Source organism: Prinia subflava, chromosome 12 (assembly GCF_021018805.1).
Source record: "Prinia subflava isolate CZ2003 ecotype Zambia chromosome 12, Cam_Psub_1.2, whole genome shotgun sequence".
NCBI classification, from domain to species: domain Eukaryota; kingdom Metazoa; phylum Chordata; class Aves; order Passeriformes; family Cisticolidae; genus Prinia; species Prinia subflava.
This window is the reverse complement of record NC_086258.1, coordinates 21,941,060-21,962,047: the sequence shown is the minus strand read 5'-3', so window position 1 is coordinate 21,962,047 and position 20,988 is coordinate 21,941,060. Positions and strand designations below refer to the sequence as shown.

Below are 20,988 nucleotides of genomic sequence, written 5' to 3'. Positions count from 1 at the left end.
ATGCTGGACTTGCACTATTTCCAACAGCCAGAGAAGTGCTGGAGCTGCTGGACAAGGCAGCTTACAGGGTTTACAGAAACCCAGAACTGTGAGAGACCTCCAGGGATGCTGCCCTTGGTTCCTGTGGTTAAACATCCAAAAGGTTTAAGTAGGAAGAAGTGTGAAAAAAAAGACTTGGCAGAAAACAGATTAATTTAGGAGATTCAAATGTAAAGATACTTGTTCAGCCCTGCAAAACAGAAGCTGTAAGGGCACACTGAGTGATCTCTTGGACACACACATTTGAGGGGAAAAATAGCAAAGAGGAAAGAACTATTCAGGACAGCAGAACAAGGGCTGCATGTGGGCATCATGAAGTATCCCTGACAAGCCCAGGCTGGAAATAAGTTTATGACCATTTCAGCCTTCCAATAGGAGTAATGGGGGGGAAAAAACAAGCTTGTTCTCAGAAATTTATCTTGAAGGGATCCTCTGACCCAGAAGGTCCCATCTTTTCCTGCTCAACACACACAGGGCTGACAGCACCAGGACATGCTGTGCTTCCCACCTGGAAGAGGAGTCACAAAGGAAATCCAAACCACCTTTTTTTTTTACAAAAAAAACCCCATTTGTGACTGCATAGGTCCATCCTCTTTCATCAGCTGAATCCATTCCAACACCTCAGCACCAGCAAATATTTGAGAAGTGAATATAGTGAGTGTGAGGAGGAGGAGGAAAAAGAGGAAGAAGAGGCAGAGGAAGGCCATGAGCTGGCTGGAGGGCACAAGGGCACTGCAGGAGCGAGCACCAGGCTGGGGGACACTGCCACCAGCACGGGCCTCATCTCAGGAAAACAGGAAATTGCCAGGCCAAAAAATCTCGTGCCATAAAGGCTGGACAGGTGACTCAGAGCAGTGCAGTTGTCAGGGCAGCACTGAGGAATATCAGTGTAACTTCTCCAAGAGTCAGATTGCAGGAAAGGATGAATTCATGGCAACTGAACCAGCTCCTCCTCTCCACTGAGAAAAAAACAAACGGATGGGGACTTGCTCATCTAAACACACAGGATATGTCAGAGGAACAAACCTGAGCAACTGCCATTGTAATTTATAAAACAAATTAAATCCATGGCAAAAAGAAGCAAAACTTAGAACAGAGAGATCACAGAACCTGGCAGAAAAAGGCCCCAGCCTGCATGAATCATTATTTTCTAGAGGAAACCTTATATAATCCAAGCTACACTGTTTTAAAACAAACCAAACCTTCCAAAAACTCCAATTAATGGGTTTAGCCAAGCTCTGTTTTTAATTCAGGTGTTTTGGTAAGATTAAAAAAAAAACCCACCTGGTCCAGATTAATTTGATGTAGTTTACACCCTGCTTTTGGCATCCCCAACCCCTCCCTGAGCAGGAAGGCAAAGGGAAGCTGAGAGCCTCTACCTGGGGCTGAGGGAGGTGATTAGATTGCATTGCCATCTTGTGGAACAGGAGGAAACCAGGGCCAGGGGAAAACTGCTCAGGCACCTCTGTGCAGTGGGGTGGTGCTCTCCAGGACACAGCTCCTGCCCCAGAGCGGATTTGCTGGGGTTGTTCCTCATTCTCCTCCTTTCTCTGAAGGGGCAGAGGGATGCACACAGGGAGGACATGGTCTGCTGCCCTCACGCTGCTTGGAAGGGGATGGACACAGACTCATCAATCAGAAGTAAAAGTTCTCTCTCTCTCTTTTTTTTTTTTTTTTTTTTCCCCTTGGTTTTACTGTGACAAAGTAATGATTTTCTGTGTTGCTTCCCCAGGAAACAAAAGCAGCTTTTCTTTTCTCCCTGGCTACAGGAGAACACCAGAGTGACTGGGGTAGGACCAGGAGCAGAACCAGCAATGCCCAGGTCCCCTCCCCAGTTCATGGTCAGGTCCCAGCAGGACCTGAAGAGCATTTCTGACTGCACACGTGGCACAGCTCAGATGCAACCACCTCTGCCACCAGGGCTTCCAGCCGTGGCCTGAGCTACTAAAATCCCCTTGACTCCTCCAGACACAAACACTTGAGGATGTTCTTATCCGAGCCAAAGCCTGGCTTTGACCATCCTCTCTGCAAGGAGCTACCCACCTGTGTCTTTAGGGAAAACAACCAAACAAAACTTAAGGATGGGTGGAAAGTTACCCAAAAGCACCAAACCCCTGTTTGCAGCCAGGCTGGGGGCAAGGGGAAGAGCTCACTGCTCTGGTTCTTGTCTCAAGGAAGGCCTGGATGTGGCACTCAGTGCGGGTGACAAGGTGGGCACTGGTCACAGGCTGCACCCGGTGCTCTGGGAGGGCTTTTGCAGCCTCAGTGACTCTGTGGAACTGCAGCCTGGCCAGGTGGACACTGATGGGAGTGACTCTGAACTGGTGTGAGCCGTGACTCGGGCTGTACCTCACGGGACTCACCGGGGCAGGACCAGCCTGGAGTGGAGAAGTCCTACAAGGAGCAGTGTGAGTGCAGCACTGACCTGACCTGAGCTGGTGCTCAGTAACCACAAAACACCAGCTCACTGTCCCCAGTGACCACCAGCATCCAGAGCCATGGACTAAACCAACTCAAGGAACATCTTCTGGACTTTTATGGGCTTTTCACACACATTTCCCAGGGGTGGCCCACAGACTGAAGGAATGATTCCTGTGGGGACAGGGAGAGGGGTGGCTCTGGGGAGTTGGGCTTAAACCATGACATCCCCCAGCATCTCAACATGAATTATAGTTCAATTTATTTGCAAAATTTTAAATGCAGTTCTTAAGAGGATATTTTAAGTGTTAAAGTTTCTAATAGAGAAGTTATTGAGAAATGGTTAGTGAGTGTTACTGTGCAGAAAGCTCTAAATGTGCCCAAACTGGAGAGAGAGGACAAACCAATCCAAGAGCACTGGTGGGGAGGCTGAAAAGTCAGGATTGTGCACGCAGCCACTCCTGGAGCAAAGCTGGTACAGGCAGCCTGACACTTGACTGATGATCTGTGTGAGCACTTTGGTGAAAGCTCAATGCAAATTTCTGAAATCTAAGAAACTTATATGTCCCACCACCCCTCCTAATGCCCAGCACTCACTGGGAAGGGATAAAACAATGCCAGGCAGCGTGCAAACATTTGCCTGTGGATGACTGATGATTTTCAACAATAATTTCATAAATGCAGCAGGCTGGAGTCTATCCATTGGTTATTCTGCTGCTGCAATCCCAGTGCCACCAGTGTGGGGCTGCCCGAGGGAGCCAGGACAGCCTTCCCTGGGCACGGCCAGGGCTGGCGCTGTCAACAGCTCTGGGGCCAGCCAGAAAAATGGCACTGAAAATAAGCTGTGAACAAAACAACCCACCCAGGACAACCTGAGGGGCTGTGCCAGGCTGAGGATGGGCAGAGGCAGCTCCTGGGCCAGGCAGGTAATGCCAAGGGCACAGCCCAAACCCCAGTGGGCACTGGCCACAGCCCCCCCAGCTGGAAACGAGCTTTGCATGAGAAGGAGATGTTGAAATATTGATTAAAGTTGGGTTTCACCAGCAAAACTTTGATTTTATGATTATACTGGCTGCTAACAAAGACACACCCATTAATGCATTACATTCCTGCTTGTAAAACAGGGATTATTCCATTATTCCAGCCAGTGTGCTCCGCTTGTATCCACAGCCCGTGGCTCCAGCACAGGCACTCATCAGGAAAATAAAAAGACATCATGGCTTCAAAAAGGAGGAAAAAACACAATAACAGCCACATGCTGGAACAGAGTGGAGGCTGGGTCTGAGTAAGGATGGGCTGAGCAAGGAGGAAGGCTGAGCACTTCACCCTGCCTTAAATCCAAAGTAAGGCACCAAACCCCAAGAGCTGCTGAAGATTTTATCAGTTTAAATGATAAAAAGGCACTCTGACAGAGTCCCCTGGCAGGTGCCATCTTCCTGCTGCTTGGCCTCACTCCAGGGCTAATCATACATACAGGGAGGGTATTTCTCATCCCAGTGCATCACTTCATTCCAGTGCCAGGGATGAGGGTGGAAAAGGGATGGGAGGAATGCCCTTAAAGCATGTGTCCTCAGCATTATTGTTCCAAAGCTCACGCCTGGGCAGGAGGAAGCCGCCATCTGAGGCAATATGGTGTTTACTCATGCCCCAATTGTTATGCAAACACAGGAAGACCTTTGGGAGCAGAGGGAGCAGGCACCAGAGGCAGCACTTCTCACCAAAGCAAAATGTTTTTCAATGTGCAAAGGGTGAGAGAGGTCACCCCCAAGGAATCCAGCCCAGGATCCTCCCAGCCTTCCTTTCTCCTATCCTCCTCCTCCTCTGAAATTCCCCAGGCAGCCAGGATGGACTTCCCAAGTTAAAGAGACAGCCTCACCATGCAGCAACGTCTGGGACTGCACTTGCATGAAGAACCTAAAATTGGGGAGAAATCCCTCCTGGATGCCACGGGACTGACTCCCTGCCCACCCCCCACACCCCGCTGAGCTGCCCTGCACTCGTGAGGAAAACGAAGCCACAGGAATTAGGGGGAGACTCCAAAGGCACACAGGGGTACTTAGCATCATTCAAGTGCACTGAGTTTTAAATTAAATCCATCTTGCATCAGCATTCAAGATCTAAAATAAAAGAGTCAGTCATGAACTCTGCAGTCACGCCTTTAATTCCATCTGCAGTTGGTACGAGAGAACTCAGAGACAAATGACTCTGACAAGTCAACTTTAACCTCCAGAAGATGCCACAGGTTTTCATCAACCTACATCAACCAAGCTTTCAAAACGTTTTCACTGATGGAGAACCAAATAAATCCCTGGAATTGTCAGTGCTGGTAAGATGCTTCATTGCCAGTCTAAGCTGGGGAGCCTCTGCAGCCAGAGCCTCACTGCACAGAAGGAAATCTCCCACCAGCCACAAACAGGTTGTGACCACATCAGCCCTTGGCTTTCTCTTTAGTGAACTACATAAACCAAATTTCAACAACTTCTGACTCTAAGCCAAATTCCTGTAGAGCACTGTGAGTCTCCCAGCACGACCCAAACCACGGACACCAGAACCAGATCTGCTGCTCCCAGAACTGAACTGCCACCACCTCCCCAGGGACTCCATCCCTCAGTCACTCTCCCCACATAAAGACACTTTCTGCCATCATCCACAGCATCCTCTCCTGGTCAGTGCTCCCAGCCCTCAGCTCTTCATCAAACCTGCCTGTGATTATCACCTCTCCCTGGCTCTCTGCAGAGGGAGGCCAGTGCAGCTTTAGCAGCTTGCACATCACTTCAGGAGCCACCAGGCAGGATTTCATGCCTGGCAGGCTCTGAGTGCTGCTGGGTTAAGAGCTCATTCCTGCAGGACACCCCCAGGAACGCCCCTGCGGCTCCCCGCTGTGCCAGCTTTGTGAGAGCTGGTAGCAAGTTTGTGTAAGGCTAATTAACATGCACAGCTCTAATTTCAAACCATTTCATACAATCAGGATATTGTGCAACGCTGGAGTCAAATGGCTCAAGGAAATTAACTGCACCAGCACTTCAGCACAGCCAGTCAAACCTGCTGGAGATGCTTGAAGTGCTGGGGTTTGTGCCTTTGAAAGAAGCTGTCCTCGGTGGGGAGCACAGCAATTAGCAGCAGTCAATAACTGCACATCATCAGTGAAGAAGTGCCCTGGTATGGGATGGTTTGTGCTGGGGCCATTTCCTACCACAGGACGTGGATTTCTTGTCCACCAGCTTCACGTGCCGGGTCTGGGTGCGCAGCCGCCCGTCCGTGTTCTCCACCAGGTTCGTGAGGTCGTCGATGATCTCTGGGGAAACAGGAACAGCAGCATGAAATCTGAGCCCACAGCAGCCCTGCTCACCCACCCTCCTGCTGAAAGCTCCAGAAAGGGAACCTGCAGCAGGACAGAGCAGTGCTCACACCACTGAAAGGTCCAGACCCTGGGAGATACTGCACCAGGGACTTCAGAGTCACTGCAGTGCTCCACTGCAAGAGTGGACGAGAAAGTACAGCCTGACACAGCAGCATCAGTCTAGGAGGTCAGGGAGTACAGGATGACGGCAGCCACCAAGCTGAGGTGAATTCCCTCACTGAGCCAAAATGAGGGAATTAGTGCCTATGCTATAGGAAATCTGGAATTTCAGTCCCTGGACCAGCATCTCAACACTTGGTCATGACATCATCACTAAACCACATCCACCATCTTCATAAAGGGTTCTGAGAGCACTCAGTGCAGCCCTGACCATGCAGTCACTGAGGTCACAAAGTCCTGCCTTGGTTCCCTCCTGGAGCTGTGGGTCTGGTAGCTCTCCCTGCAGCCCAGAAGGTCCTCTGGGAAAAGGAAAATGGGCAAAGTTTCCCCTACACTGAGTTTTAGAGAGGAGAAAGGAAAATTTCAACCCAAGCCACCCTCAATCTCTGTAACTGATGGCTTCAAATTTGTCATGGAAAGCAGAGCTGGTACAAGGCTTACACTGAGAGTGGCTGATGGGATGGCTGAAAATTAAAAGCCACATTCAGGCACTAAATTTCCCTCTCACTGCCTGTTACGCTCTGATTTCCCTGGAACACACAGCCAGTGCTTCTGGTGTGTGAACACACCGTGTCTGGCTGCCCTTGGCCCCGCAGGTAGGAAAGGCTTCCTTTGTGCATGATAGATCAGAGGAGGACAGCAGCCAAGTCCTGAGTGCTGCTGCACAGCCTCTTGCTCTGGTTCCACTTCCAGCACTCTCCTCACTACTGACCCCTGTCTCTGTACGTCCTGCCTGTCTTTGAGCCAGGCTTGGGGACAGTGGCTGTGCCCTTGGCTCCTCTGCACCCCAGCAGGTCCTGGCACTGCAGCTCTGCCCTGAGGAAACCCTGGGTCCAATGGCCCTCAAGCAACAAAAGCAGAAGTCAGAGCACACAGCATCCAGTTAGCAAGGCAAAGTGACATCCTGCCCAAATGTATGGATCATAACCTGCATGGACGATGGCAGAGGGTTAAAGAACATTTAAAGAACACAACTCCCACCAACAGGACGGGGCCCTTCATATTAAGCCTTTATTATTTTGACTGTATTCCTTCAAACAAAAGATTTTCCAAATGCTCTACAAGGAAAAAGGGGATGACAGTGAAGAGGGCATTTCTTGTACTTCCCAAACTTCCCTGTGACACAAGGAGTCCTTGTCCTCACAACAGCAGGGCCAGTGTGTGACATCAGTTCTTGCAGCTTCCCTGCTGTCATCCCTGTGACACCAGGAGCTGAATGAGAATGGTTTTCTCCACCATTCACCTTCTCAGAGCAGATCACAGAAACTCCTGAGCTGGAAGGGACCCACCAGGATCACCCAGTGCAGCTCCTGTCCCTGTCCTGACCCCCCAACAACCCCACCATGGGCACCCCTGGCAGCGCTGTCCAAACCCTCCTGGAGCTCTGGGGCCGTGCCCATTCCCTGGGGAGCCTGGGTAGTGCCAGCACCCTCTGGGGGAAGAACCTTTCCCTGATCTCCAATCTAATCCTCTCCTGACACAGCTCCAGCTGTTCCCTCAGGTCCCAGATGTTCATTATGGAGGGTGTTTATGTTTTCAGTCTTACCAAGGAACAAGCACTGTACCAAATACAGATAAAACCAGTCTGATCATACACAGAGATAACAAAAACCACATAAAATTATCAAAGTTCTGCAGGCACAAAGGAAATGTCCAAGGCACACGGAGCACGGAGGTTTTGCTCTCCCAGAGAGCTGAGACATTCGAGCATCGTCCTTGCAGTGCATGTTTCCATCTGCTCCACAAACACTCTGTTATCTCCAGTGAGTCCCTATGTAAAATGATATCAGCACTTAAAAAAACCCCTTTACTTTGAAAATATACAGCTTTCCTAAAACATGAGCTCCTGATTCATGTCCTGCAGCCCAAACCACCCCTGAATCCCCACAAAGGGAGGGCAGAGGGCAAACATCAACCACTTCCCTGTGTTTTATCCTCTGGATCTGACCCATCCACCCCACCAACACTGCTCCATTCCAGACACAAATGCTCCATATTTCTAAAGCTGTTTGCAATATTTAAAATTATTGTCCATCAATATTATTACACTCAATATTGTCCATTCTACCTCAAAACACATTTTCACAAGGGATGGGAAGGCACTTTGTTTGAGCTCCAAGATTTGCTCAGTTTGCAGTTCAGATATTCACTCTCCTCCCCAGTCCACCCAACTTTCCTGGGTCTGACATCTGCAAAGCCAACAATATTTTGGGGAAACTTTATCTGTCCTGTGTGATTCAGCACACAGGAAGAGCAGGACAATGCTGCCTGCAAGGGCAGGACTGCTCATGTTTGCCTCTCCATGAAAAAAAGTGCAGCAAGTTCCCATCGTTGTCAAGGACAAAGTGATAAGCATGCTTGGGAAATTGGAGACTTTCCTCTGCCAACACTGACCAGACCCTCCTTGAAAAACATCCTGGTGAACAAGCTGTAGCTAAATGAGAACAAATGTGAGCAGGAAAATTTTCTGTCATCGTTTCAAAGCCCAAGGCACTGCAATTGGGATTCTGTCTAGAGCCTCTCCTTTCCCATCCCCCTGCCAGGATTCATTTCTGAACCAAAGGGCTGCCCTGGACATCATGGAAGAAGCATTTCTTCATATATATATATATAGAGAGAGAGAGAGAGAGAGACATATATATATATAAACATATTTTGTGATTCAGTCAGGTTCTAGGGGACCAGGGCACTTCACCCAACACACAGCCCAATGCTCAACAAGCACCTAGCCCTCTGATGTCTCAGTTGAGACCTGAGAATTCTGGAGTGCTCATGGCAGGACCTGGGGGTCTGAGCAGCTGGAATGGGAAGGAAGCACAAGGAGGTTCTGACCCCCCCCCCCAGTTGAACCAGAAGGTTCCCCAGGCCAGAGTGCCCCTGTAACCAAAAACCCCCAGAAGATAAACATCCATCCATCCATCCATCCATCCATCCATCCATCCATCCATCCATCCATCCATCCATCCATCCATCCATCCATCCCTCCTGTGCACCCACAAACTCCTGTTGTGGTCACACCCAAGCACAGGGCAGTGCTCAACCTCCATGTAAATGAAATATTTCTCCCCACTCCAAAGCAAAGAAATGAGTGTTGGATAAAGCAGAGTTGAAAATTAGCTCTGGATTTCTAAGGTGGGCACCAAATAATCCATGGCTAAGGAGTCCTCAGAGCACTGGCACTCCACAGGTTCCCATCCTTCCTGACCCACCTGCAACCCCCTCTGCCCTTCAAGCTGGCAATGCCATGTTCCATCACCTCCCATTTAGCTGGATATGCAAGGAATAGGCTAAAAAAAGATGGAGAGAGACATGAAAAGAGGGAAGGAGCCAGGTCCCCCCGGCGGGAGGGAGCAGACGGGGAAGGCAGGCTGGCTGCTGGTGACCTTCCAAAGGACATTCCTGTAACATGGCACTGCAAACCACAACTCAGCCAGAAACACTAATTTAGCCAAGGTCTCCTTTCAGGGAAGCAGGATCTTGAAGCAGAAGATAAAAACCCAGTGCCCAACCCCAGCACTAAACTCGGAGTCACTTAAGCACCGCTGAAGTGGGAGAAGTTTGAAGGTCAGTGCTGGAGGTGAGCTTGGCCAGGAGCTGCCCTATCAGCAGGGACTGCTCAAAAACCACTGTCCCCATCCCTGCACACGAGTCCCTGTGCTGCAGGGCCAGCCACCAGCCAGGCAGGAGGTGCTGGAGCTGACCAGGAGCTGAGGCAGCCCCACATTCCCCGTGGGAAGTGTGCAGTCCCTGGAGGAAGGCAGAGGCACTCCCAGGTCTCCTCAGCTCCCTCCAGCCAGGCCGTGGCAGGGAAGCACCACCTGTCCCTACAAATCCGGGTGCTTTTTCTGGTGATCCAAACTATAAAATCTGGGATGGAGCCCCCACAAGGACAGCATTTCTTCAGGTATGTGTGAGACAGCAAAATAATGGTGCGATCTGAGGTCAACACAGACACACCTGAAACCTGGACCAAAGTCATGGCAGGTCTTCCTTGGGGACACAGGTGTGGCTGCAGAGCTGCTCTGGCTCCTGCAGCCGTGGGATCAGCCATGGAGAGGGCAGGGGCAGCCCCTCAGGAAACTGGGATCAATTCCACACAGAAAACACCCAAGGAAGGAGCGGCAAAGCCAGCCCACGACAAGAAAAATGTAGGTTGATGTATTCTGAAATACTTGACTTTTATACTTTTGTTCAAAATCGCACAGCAGCAGTTTTTGATCTTAGGCAATGTGGTTTGGACAGCTGAGCTGACAGGCTGAATGTGGGGCCAGGTCAGAAGAAGCATCCCTGAGGAAGAGGTGGGAGAGGCTGGAAGTGCAGCCCAACATAACTGCCTCCCAGGAAGGGGAGAGGTGTTTACTGCAAAAAAGCTTGAGCAAAGTGAGGAAAACCTCCTCCTATTTTTCTTTAAACCTGTCTTGGGTTAATTTGGTTTTGTTTAATAATTTCCATTAAATGTGCAAAGGAACAACCTGGCAGCAGTGGTAAGGGTAGACTTGCACACATCCCTGAAACCACATCTGCTAAGAGCTAAAAAAGTGAAGATTTATGCAAAGAACACTAAGGGAAGACAGATGATAAAAAAGTGAGCAGAAGAAATTGTATGGGATCCTAGGAATTTCTCAGGAAAAAAAGCTCATCCTTCATTTCCTTTTTCCTTCAGAGACTTTGCCGCTGCCGTGAAAATCAGAAATGTTCTGTCTGAGTTCCTGAAATCACCAATACCTCCTGGGAAAAGCTGATTGTGCCTCTGTCCAGCCACAGCATGGATAATTTCAGTGCCTCCCATGGGCCAGGACCCCAGGCTGGAGCTGTAACTCATCCCTGCAGGAAGGGAATGCAAGCCTGGCCGAGCTGTGCCAGATGTGGAGCAGCCTGAGCTCCCCAAACGGATCCTTCTGCCTTCCTCCTCTGCTGCCCCTCCAAAGGCCACCAGCTCAGGCCCTGGGCTTGCCCACAGCCCTGAGATGCAGTACAGCACAGACACAGCTCCCCCAGCAGCACTGCCAGCTGCCTTTCCCATATTCCCAGCGTCTCTGCTGACATTCCCAACAACCCTTCCCATCCGTCTGGGGCTGGACGCCTCTGGCAGCCCCATCTTGTGTCAACTCAGCCATCAAGTCTTTCTACAGCTGGCCAGAAGTTTTCCAAGGGAACAGTTTCCCCTGGAAAGCTGTTTGGCAGATGGCAAAGCCAGCCCATCCCAGCTCCGCGGGCCGGCACCGCCAGCGTTTCACCTCCTCCAGGGTGCCCTTGGTGCTGGAACTCCTCCCTGGCCAGCCTGAAGTGAATAACCAAATGAAATTCTGTTTTGCCCAAAGGAGCCCAAACTTTTCCAGGGAGCAGAAGCCCCTGTTCCAGCTCTTGCAGCCACTCTGTCTTTCCTGCCTCTCCAGCCACAGAGCCAAGACCCGCTATGCATGATGGCAGTGTGCTCCACGGGACATAGGAGCAAATGGACTGTGAGGGCACGAAATCTCACCACAAATTAATATTCCACCCTCCTCTGCAGGGCTCCAACAGCAGCGAGGACACAGAGGTACAGGACAGGGATCAAGGTGCACATTCCAGCCAAAGAAGTGTCACTTTGGAGAGGACAAGCCCCAGTGTGAGGGGCAGCACGGGGACACGGAGGTGACCCTGTCCCTCTCAGAGTGTTTCTCCTGTTAGGGAGCTCCTTCATGAGAGATTAAACACCTGATTCTGGGGAGATGAGCAGTTCCTTACAGGAGCGAAAGGCAGGCAGAGGCAGAGGCAGAGAGCTTGAGGAACTTCATGTTTCATTTTGCAGGAAGCCAAGACGGGGTTTCCCTAATCTTTCCTCACTCAAGAGCAAAAACACGACCTGGTTCCTTTCCATCCTGTGTCTCCCTGTCTCTGCCCACGTCCCACACAGCTGCACCACCTTTCTGAGCACGAGTTGTTTCGGTTCTTTTAAACCCTCTCTTTAACTCATGGAATTCCTTGGGAAGGATGACTGTCTCTTCCCATGAAGTGGAACAGGTTTTAGAGCTCTGCATACATGACTTTAATTTTTTTTTTCCATTTGTTTTCTTTAAAATGCATAAAAAGCCACATTTGGTTTTGGCTACTCCACCTCTGACCTGCACTCGTTCTGTCTGTGGAATGAGAAACCCAAAAGCCAAGCAAAAGCAGCCACATAAATCCAGCACTGGAGGAGAGGAACAAACCTGGGGTTTGATCAGTTTAGCAGAGCAGTGCTGTTGAGCAAATGTTTCCTTAGAATTGTTTGGATTTTCCATGGATTGAAATTTATGGATCACTCAATAGCATTTATCGATGAGTAATGCACCTCCATGGCCTACCCCACTGAGTCATGGAAGACTCCAGTCAGCCTTAAGAAAACACACAGAGAACTAAAATCCCTACACAGAACCAATTAAAATAAGGCTGGAATTTAGTGAAGAAGCCAAGCAGGCTTTCCCTCCCTCCTTCAGGTTCCTGGTGCCTCAGAAGAAGAGCTGGATACCACAGAAATGAATCATATAGGGAATGCCAACTTCTATATGTCCAAACCCCATAATTACAAGTTAATAAGAAAGCAAAGCATTGTTCCAAGTGCCAGGGCTATGAAATGAAGATTGCAACTAATATAAGTACATCAGAAACCTGAAGAACCTCAGCACAATGTGCCAGCTGTAATGTCAAGGCAGAGTGAAAAGAGAAAAAACGCAGTAAAAAATACAAAGCCAGGAATCCTAATTCCTGTCCCTGGCTGCAGCTGTGGCAGGATTTTGCAGCCCCTGCGAGGTGTGCAGCTCCCTGTGCCAAAGGCAACACAGGAGTGCACTCCTGGGCTCCAGCTCCACCTCAAATCCCCGCAGTGCTCACTGCTCCACAGGACACTGGGACACAACACTCCCTGCTCTCATCCGTTCTGCATTTCGAGCAAACACCAAGATTCTTCCCTCCACCGTCCCAAATTTAACTGAGGACATTTAATCTCTTCTTTGGCAGAACTTCCTGTAAGCATTAAAAACCCCAAAAATACAAACTTCTCCAAGGGGTCAAACCAACTTGTTCCTCCGTGTTCCAGCTGTCTCACTCATCAGCTCTTTTAATTAACAGGGATCTCGATGGTCCCTGAGGACAGGAGGTTTCAGAAGTTCTGTTTGGGCTCCTGCTGGGAAAGTGTCAGGATGTGAACTGGAGGCAACTTTTTGCAACTCCTACATGAATATTTCTGTTACAAAGGTGAACACAGCAGTGCCAGAGCTGCAGGGAGGCAGAGGGGATCTCACCCCGCAGCTCCATGGGCTCCACGTGGCACAAGGACATTTCTTACCTGTACCTGTCCCTGCCCTGCTGGCAGAGGAGCACGGCCAGACTGCGGGGGCTGCAGGGCAGGAGCTGTGTCCTGGCCAGGAGCTGGGGACAGCACCAGCCCTGCTCTGTGCCCAGGTCACATCCCAAGGCACCCCATGCTTTCCTGGCGGAATGTCTTGCTCCTCCCAGCAGGAGCTCCAGGCCATGCTAGCTTCTGCCTGAGGAATTCTTGCAGAGGAACAGCAACTCCTTCATTGCCAGAACTGCTCCTGCCTCCTGGAGCTCTTGACAGCAGTGGCAAAGGCACAGGCTGGAAGGAAGGAGCTGCTCCAGAGCCCTGTGTCCTCTGCCTGCCCGTGGGAAGTGAGGAGCAGCCCCAGCACCCAGCTCAGAATGCCCAGGACCAGCCCACGCCTTCCCCAACCAAACCCTCACCACCCTAAGGGCTAACACGTGCCAGAACAAGAGGAACCTGTTGGTTCTGCCACAGAGAACCTCACCCCTTGCCCCAAGGACGTGTCCAGGCCCTCTGCTTCCACCCCACAGCACCTTCCACACCGCGTTCATCCATCCTACGATATCTGACTGTATCTGGGTCAAACTCTGACACCCCCAGGCAACACAGGACACTTCATCCTCTCGAAAGCAGGTCCAGGAGCAGCAGATGGTGACTGGAGAATGCGTGGAGGTGACACAGAGCCATCCAAGGCTATCAGCTGTGGAAGCCCTCACCACCTCACCCCCAGCTACAGAGCAACACAGGCAAAACAAACACTGCTATCAATTCCAGCTCACCCAGTTATTAGTTAAGAGTTGTTATTTTAAAAGCACACACTGAGAAGTTCTCCCTTCTCCAGCTGCTTATTTTGTTTGATTCGAACAAAACCCATGGACATTAATTTTAGCCATACTTAATTGAATAATTTCTCCGGGGAATGGTTCAGGGACAGTTTTAATGCAGGCTGTTTCCAAGAGCCATTACTAACTGGCATCTACCACAGCCCCAGTGTGCCAACCAAAATAGTACTTTTGAATGTTACTGGAACTGCTCTCAGCCCAGATGTGTTGAGAACTCGCAGTGATACAAGGCAGGCAAGAACTATATTCACATGATATGGCATTCTGAGCTTCCTCTCCCAGTTATCTGCGAGGAGATAAAAGTCTCCTTCCCTGGAAGTATTTGAGTGTTAAGCCATTTGTTCCTCCCCTTTGCTCCCAACAAATGACCCTTCCTTTTACTCACCGTGTTTAAGGCACAGCAGCGCAGTCACCTGAGATCAAACAGAGCTTTAGAACAAAAATCTTCCTGTAGGAATTATAAAAAGTTGCCTCCAGTTTACAGCACTGGCTGAAGACCCCAATGCCACACACTCAGGGCACTCTTCTGGGCTCTCCAAGCTCACAGCACTCACTGGGCTCTTTGCACTTGTAATTAACAGTTATTTTTATTCAAATCCCAAATGCCAGTGCCCCAGCAACACAAACAGATTTTGGGGCTGGACTACCCAAACTTCCAACAAAATCTTCAAGTTATAGGGACAATGTCACCAAATTATTTTCCTATAGACGTGACTCTGGGAAAAAGCGAGGAAGTCCTGCTAATAGATAAAATCCCCATAAAATCTGCATGTCTAGGAAAGCCTGGAGCACTGGGAGGCTGGAAGGCCACTTACATGGCTATAACAAATCCCTGCCAAGCAAAACACTTTTCCTGCTACAAATGTGTTTGTGCTCTGCAAACTTACAGCAGAAAATGAAAGGACAGAAGCTGTTTCAGACTCCACATTTGTTTGTTTTCCCTTTATCCAAAATCTAAGCAGGTTTTTTTTTAAAATATTGCCTTCAGAATTTGTTGGCAGCACTCATGCCTGCTTTCTTTTAGCAACTCTCATTTTTCCCAAGTTTTTACACCATTGCAACCCTTTTTCATAGATATCAACAGCTTTCATTACAAATACACATCAGTTGCCACAATTTCCTAAGGTGGTTTAGAAAATCCCCATAAAACACTGTTCTGGCTGCTAAACACCTCAAACTGAGGTTTCCAGTCCACTTCACAAAGAAAAGAAACCAACAAAACCCCACAAAAATACCAAAATACCTACAACCAGAACAATCAACACCAAAACAAAAACACCAAAAAACCCACCTAGTCCTGGTTCTTAATCATGGGAAGGCTGCCATCAGCCTCAGAATTCCCACAGCTTTTGGAATACTGGGAGTCCACACAGCCTTCTGAACGACCTCAGTGCACAGAGCCAGGGGAGATGTCACCCTACAGCACATTCCCACGTGTTGACAAATCAGTGACAAACACAGCAGAGGAGGTCATGAGGCCAGCAGGAAAGATCTCCCTCAGCAGCCCACACCTTACACCCACAGCAGCTGAGAACTCCAGGAAAGCTCCCCAAAAGCAGGCCCAGAATGACCAAACCCCTCTGCCAAGCGCTCAGAGCTGACTGCCACAGGTCCTGCAGGTCTGTCCATCCACTCTGCACATCCCAGTTCAGCCTCTCCTAAAACACCTCAGCCTCACCTGAGCACTGAGGGACTTGTTTCACTCTGCTCAGGAGACTGGGAGCAGAGGAAAAGGCAGACCCACGGATCAGTGGGAGGTCAGGCCTGCAGAACACAAGTGCCATTTTAATAAACACTGGCGCTGGGAAGGAGCCAGCAGAGCATCAGAGTGCTCACCACAAGAGCATCATGCTGTGGACAGCTGCAGGGCATTATCCTCTTGGATCACAAACGAGGAGGAAAGGCACTTCAGAATTGGGCTATCAATCATGGGAGGAACCAGAAAACTCACAAGTGCTTCATGGTTACAGTATTGAAAGCAGCTGATAAAGCTAAGGTCAACCCAGGCATCTGGGACTAATCTCCAGCTGACACCCTTCATCAAGCTCTACTGGAATCGGTGATAAATTGAGCAAATTAGCATGAGGAATACATCACCTAACAACATGTTCAGAGCTGGGCAGATAGCAGGAATTGGATGCCCTGCAGTGATGGCACTCCTTGGATCCTGCTGGCATCAGTGTCCTGCCTGCCCAGCCACCTGTCCAGGAGACTGCCAGGCCAAAAGCAGAGAGACAGCTCCAGAGTCTCCAGAGCTGATGGCTCAAAAATATTCCATTCCCAGTCTGCAGGCATGGAAAAAGTTCTGATTACTCAGAGAAGTGGTTAAAAAAACAGAAAGGGTGGAAGAAGAACTTCCACAGATAAGACGACCTCAAGTTTAGGCATCCCCATCAGCCTTAGCTAATGATTTTCTTTCTTCCCACTTCCTTCCACCAAGGGCTGTGCCAACTTTCCACATGCCCTCCCATGGATTTTCTGCAGATGTGGCTGAACGCTCGGTGTTTGAGGTGGCTCTGTGCCTGTGGATTTCTGCAGAGCAAGAGGAGGCTGCTGCACAGAGGGAACCCTTCCACAGCTGCTCTGCTCCTCTGTGACTTTCCCCTTCCCACAGCTCATTTGCTGGAAGGTCCCAAAGGGATTCACTGGCACGAGCTGCACTGAGCTGAGGGGTTGGTGCCACTGGGGACACTGGTGTGGCTGAACCCTGCTCTGGTCTCCACACACCAGTCCTGAACTCCAGTGTGACAAACCCCAGTGCAGGAAGGAAACCTCCACTTTATCAAGCTGCACAAACAGAGGGTTTATCAGACTGCAGAGACTGCTGTGCTTCGCCTGCAAGTGTGTGCAGGACTGCTCTCGTGGCTCTCAGTGCATGGGAACAAGTGAGCACAGGACCTGACTGCAGCAGCCAGAGTTCAACACCAAACAACATCTTCTCAGCCAAAAATACATTGTTTCCAAGGAGAAATTAATTTTAAAAAGTGAATATATACATGGCAAAAAATGAACTCCTAGTTTTACAAGTGTAATTTTGAAGTTGTTTTTTCTAATTACTCAGTTTAGGACAGCCCCCTTTAAAAAAAGATACACTGATACTACAAAAGGCAGTTTTAGCCCAGGGGTTTTATTTTTTTCCTGATTTTTACCTAGGAAGAGCATAGGCCATATTTGTCATTTGTAAAACCTGCTTTTTAGCATCCTTGTACTCACCCATTGTTCCACAACACGGAATAAAGGCAGAGATGTTTCTGAACTGAGCAAACACCAAATATCTGAGTGTACAGAATGTGTCTCTGCTACAGTAAAGTCGCTGTTCTGCAGAGGCTTCCTGAGCCTGATCAGAACACAACACAGTAGGATTATTAGTCCCAAATAAAGAGCCACAAGCTTTTTACAACCCCGGTTTTAATAAATCCCAATAAACCCCATTATATTTCCCAAGGCAACTGGAGAATGACCTGCCCTGCAAGGTCTGCCCTTTCTGCCTTTGAGGCTATGATCTCAATTTTAAGACATCTGGTAGTGCAGACTCCTCATGTTTGCACTTCCCATATGGACTGGGAGAAAGTTATGGATGTTTTCATCATTTCTCTGAAAGGACAATGAATTCTTGCTGCATTGTTTCCAACCCAAATAATTCTGAAACCCAAACGGGCATTCATGGGTAGATGCATTGTACAAATCTTCACAAGCACAAAAGATCACATTCAATGGCTTGGCTGAGGCCATTGTGTTTCTCTCTTTAAAAAGATGTTTTGGACATTAAACACCACTATTAAACCCTTTTCCATTTCAGTCATGACCTGGCAGCCTGGTCAGACCTTTCCCCTGCAGTGGGGATGCTGGTGAACACACCTGCACACATGGGCCTTCCTCCACCCCCCTGGAAACAGGGATAATTCTGTGATCAGGAAAACTGTCAGTTTGTCAAATCAGAAAACATAGCTAAAATCTTTAGCTATGAAAATCAGGGAAACATGGTCATTTCCAAGTGAGTGCCTGCAGCTGTCCCCACACTGCACAGGTTTTAGCAGGAGCAAAAGCCAAACCATCCTTTAACCTGCACTGATCGCATGAAGATGCACAATTTGATCACTTAACACTCTGTAAAACCTCAGGAAGCCAGTGTCAGGTGCTCCAAAAGCCACAGGGAACTCGCAGCCTGGCCACACTTCCAAGTGTCCTGATTTTGAAGTTTCACATCCCCAGCAGTATTTCAAGACTTCAGATGTTGGGTTCGGGGCCTCAGCCTTAAATTATTTTTTTCAAACCCTCTTAAAACGCATTTAATCCCTTGTTTTCTTTGTGAGGAGAAAGGTTTCACATCTGGACTGTCAACCTGCATTCCACAGCATTAGCCTGGCAAACCAAAGCAGCTGAGCTGTAAATCTCCCAGAAGAGAACTTGTCATGGAAATCGAAACTCAGCATTAACTGCGGGCCCAGTTCAGCAAGAAAGCCAACATAAAAAGCCAAAACAATGCAGGCAGCCCCAAGACAATTTTGGAAATGAATCCTGCTGTCTGAGAGAGCAAACCAACCTCATCCAACGCCTCAGACTGAAGCAGCATCACTTACCTGGGTTTGATCCCAAACAGACACCTAAGAGTACACTGAGAGAAACTTAAAGTTGAATTTTGCACCATTTTCTACAGCCAGCATCCCGATTTCATGAGCAGAGCGCAGTTTCCAAAAGTGCTTTGTGAGACCTGAGGGCTCAGTCCCTGTGAGCTCCAGTTCCCTTGGGCTCCCACTCTCTGTGTATGAGTGTGGGGACACAAGCAAGGAGATAGAAAGCAACAAGCTGAGCTCCAAAGATTTAAATTCCTCCAGCCAGATTTCAAGAGAAATCCAAATGCCAGCACTGCAGTATGCAAAACTGGTTCAGTGACAAAAGGGTGTAGAACAGTAAAAATAATAAAAATAAAAGTATCAAAATTGCGCAGGACAACAGCATGTTACCACGTGTCTCAGCCAAGGTCATAAAAATGTGTTAATGTAACATTTTTTGACCATTGCAGCATATATTTGTTAGGCTTTTAGATTTAAAAGTTAGCTGCTAAAAAGAAATCAATTTCTGCCAATAATTTGCTTCCTTTAGAGGGAAAGCAGTTTTGGAAAAAGACAACTGAGGTTAATTCAGCTCTGGAACAACCTGGAAGAAAGGCCTGGCTGATGCACAGAAGATACTGAGCACCAGTGGTGTGCTTGGTTCACTCCCCTGTCAGCTCTCACTCCCCAAATATCCAACAGCCCAATTCCATTATTTCTCATACTTTATACCAAAGCACTTTATTAAATCTCTCTTCCTCCCAAACACACAATGCAGAGCTCTGTGTGCTGGGCTCTGAGGATGATTTTGCTCCTTCAGCTCTGTGTCTCCACTGGTCTAAGCCCTCCAGGAACGGGTCCATCACTGCTGAACACCACGGCTGAGCCCTCTTTGCCCAAAAACTGGAAAAACACTCTTGACAATCACTTCTGCTGAATTAACAGCATTCCCACAAGGCTCTGCTGCAGCAGGAAGGCTGCCAGGAAATCCCCTCACCCTGTCAGAAGCATACCTGTGACCCAGCCTGCCGACACAGTTACTAAATCCACACCCAGTCTCAGTGAGCAAGAAAACACAGCAAGTTTTTCTCCAAACTGACACACTGTGATATCTGTACCTGGACACCTAAACCACCATGTGGGAGCACCTTGTTATCCCCCCACACTCTGCCATCAGCATCCTGAGCCACCTCAACGTCTTCCTCTGCTGTTTCTGTGCTGTCACCCACCAGCTTTTCACACTTCTTGCTCCAAATCTCCTGCATTCCCTTGGCCACAGGAGGAGGATGCTGCAGCTGTGGATGCTGAGAGCAGACCCCAGCGTGAGCCAGCAGCCCAGGTAGGCACCAGAGCAAGCACCTCCAGCCATCTCCTCCTGGGCTGACAGCACTGTCATAATTCTGGGGCAAATGAGCCCCCACCAAAATGGGCACTCTTTTGCTGCTGGTTATGGGCTGAGGTAATGGCTCTGAGCTTTCACAGCACACTGGGTATAATACAACCTTTTGAAGTCCAGCAAGGAAAAAAAAAATGAAATAAAGAGGGTTTTGTTGGGTTTGTGTGGGGTTTTTTACCCCCTTTCTTTTTTCTCTGAAAGATGTGATACAAACCAGCTTGATACACAAATTAGAGGTGATCTCATCAGGCCATTAGGACTAAAGCAAGACCATCACTTGGGAGGTGATGTGCTGGCCAGATAGCCCTGATTGGCCTGTGTGCAGCTTTACTGTGGGGCTACAAATGCAGCCTTCATTACACAGGCAAGGCATGGCTCCCAGCTTTCAATCCACCCCTGCACATGGCATTGAAAAGTGGGATTTGGGAGCAGCGTCCCACACTCGCCGCTCCCATCGGCGGGCACAGAGCAGGGCCAGCCCTGCCACCTCTGTGGATAGAAGGAAATGACCTGCAGACACCACATGCCTCAGTGATTCACACCAAACACTGCCTGCGACACTGGCAGTGCCTCAGAGCAGCGCAGGAAAGGCACTTGAAGATTCCCTGAGAATGGTAAAATGTGGTTTAGAGGCTTTCGCCTTTCACTTCTCATAAACTGGGACTCCATCACATCTTTCCACCGAGCCTCTTTGGGTTTCTTTGTTGTCAAGCTAACAATGCTTGAAAGTGAAGAAAGTCTCATTTCTGAGATGTTTCTGTTTTCAATCGAGCAGCAGAACTATTTATTTTCCCAGCAGTGATGGAATTAAACAATTTGTCTTTGAAAACTACATAAGCCTTCACCGTGACATCCCCCCATCTGCTTTTGAGATTAAGGTACTTTGATTTTTACCAGCTAAAGGTTTATGAACTGCT

At 49.0% G+C, this 20,988-nt stretch overlaps 1 protein-coding gene across 2 annotated transcripts in view; it reads right to left on the bottom strand.

Annotated features, from left to right (window-relative positions):
• Positions 1-20,988, bottom strand: part of STX8 (syntaxin 8) — an 84,675-nt gene that overhangs the window by 26,549 nt on the left and 37,138 nt on the right. The window contains exons 7-8 of one of the 2 annotated variants that reach the window (XM_063408851.1): positions 5,651-5,752; positions 2,467-2,531 (exon numbers count right to left, since the gene is read on the bottom strand). In XM_063408851.1, the coding sequence (XP_063264921.1) occupies positions 2,482-2,531; positions 5,651-5,752 (152 nt within the window). In that variant the 3' untranslated portion in view covers positions 2,467-2,481. Of the gene's footprint in view, positions 1-2,466; positions 2,532-5,650; positions 5,753-20,988 lie in introns of those variants that run through there. The other variant, XM_063408850.1, reaches the window with a different exon arrangement.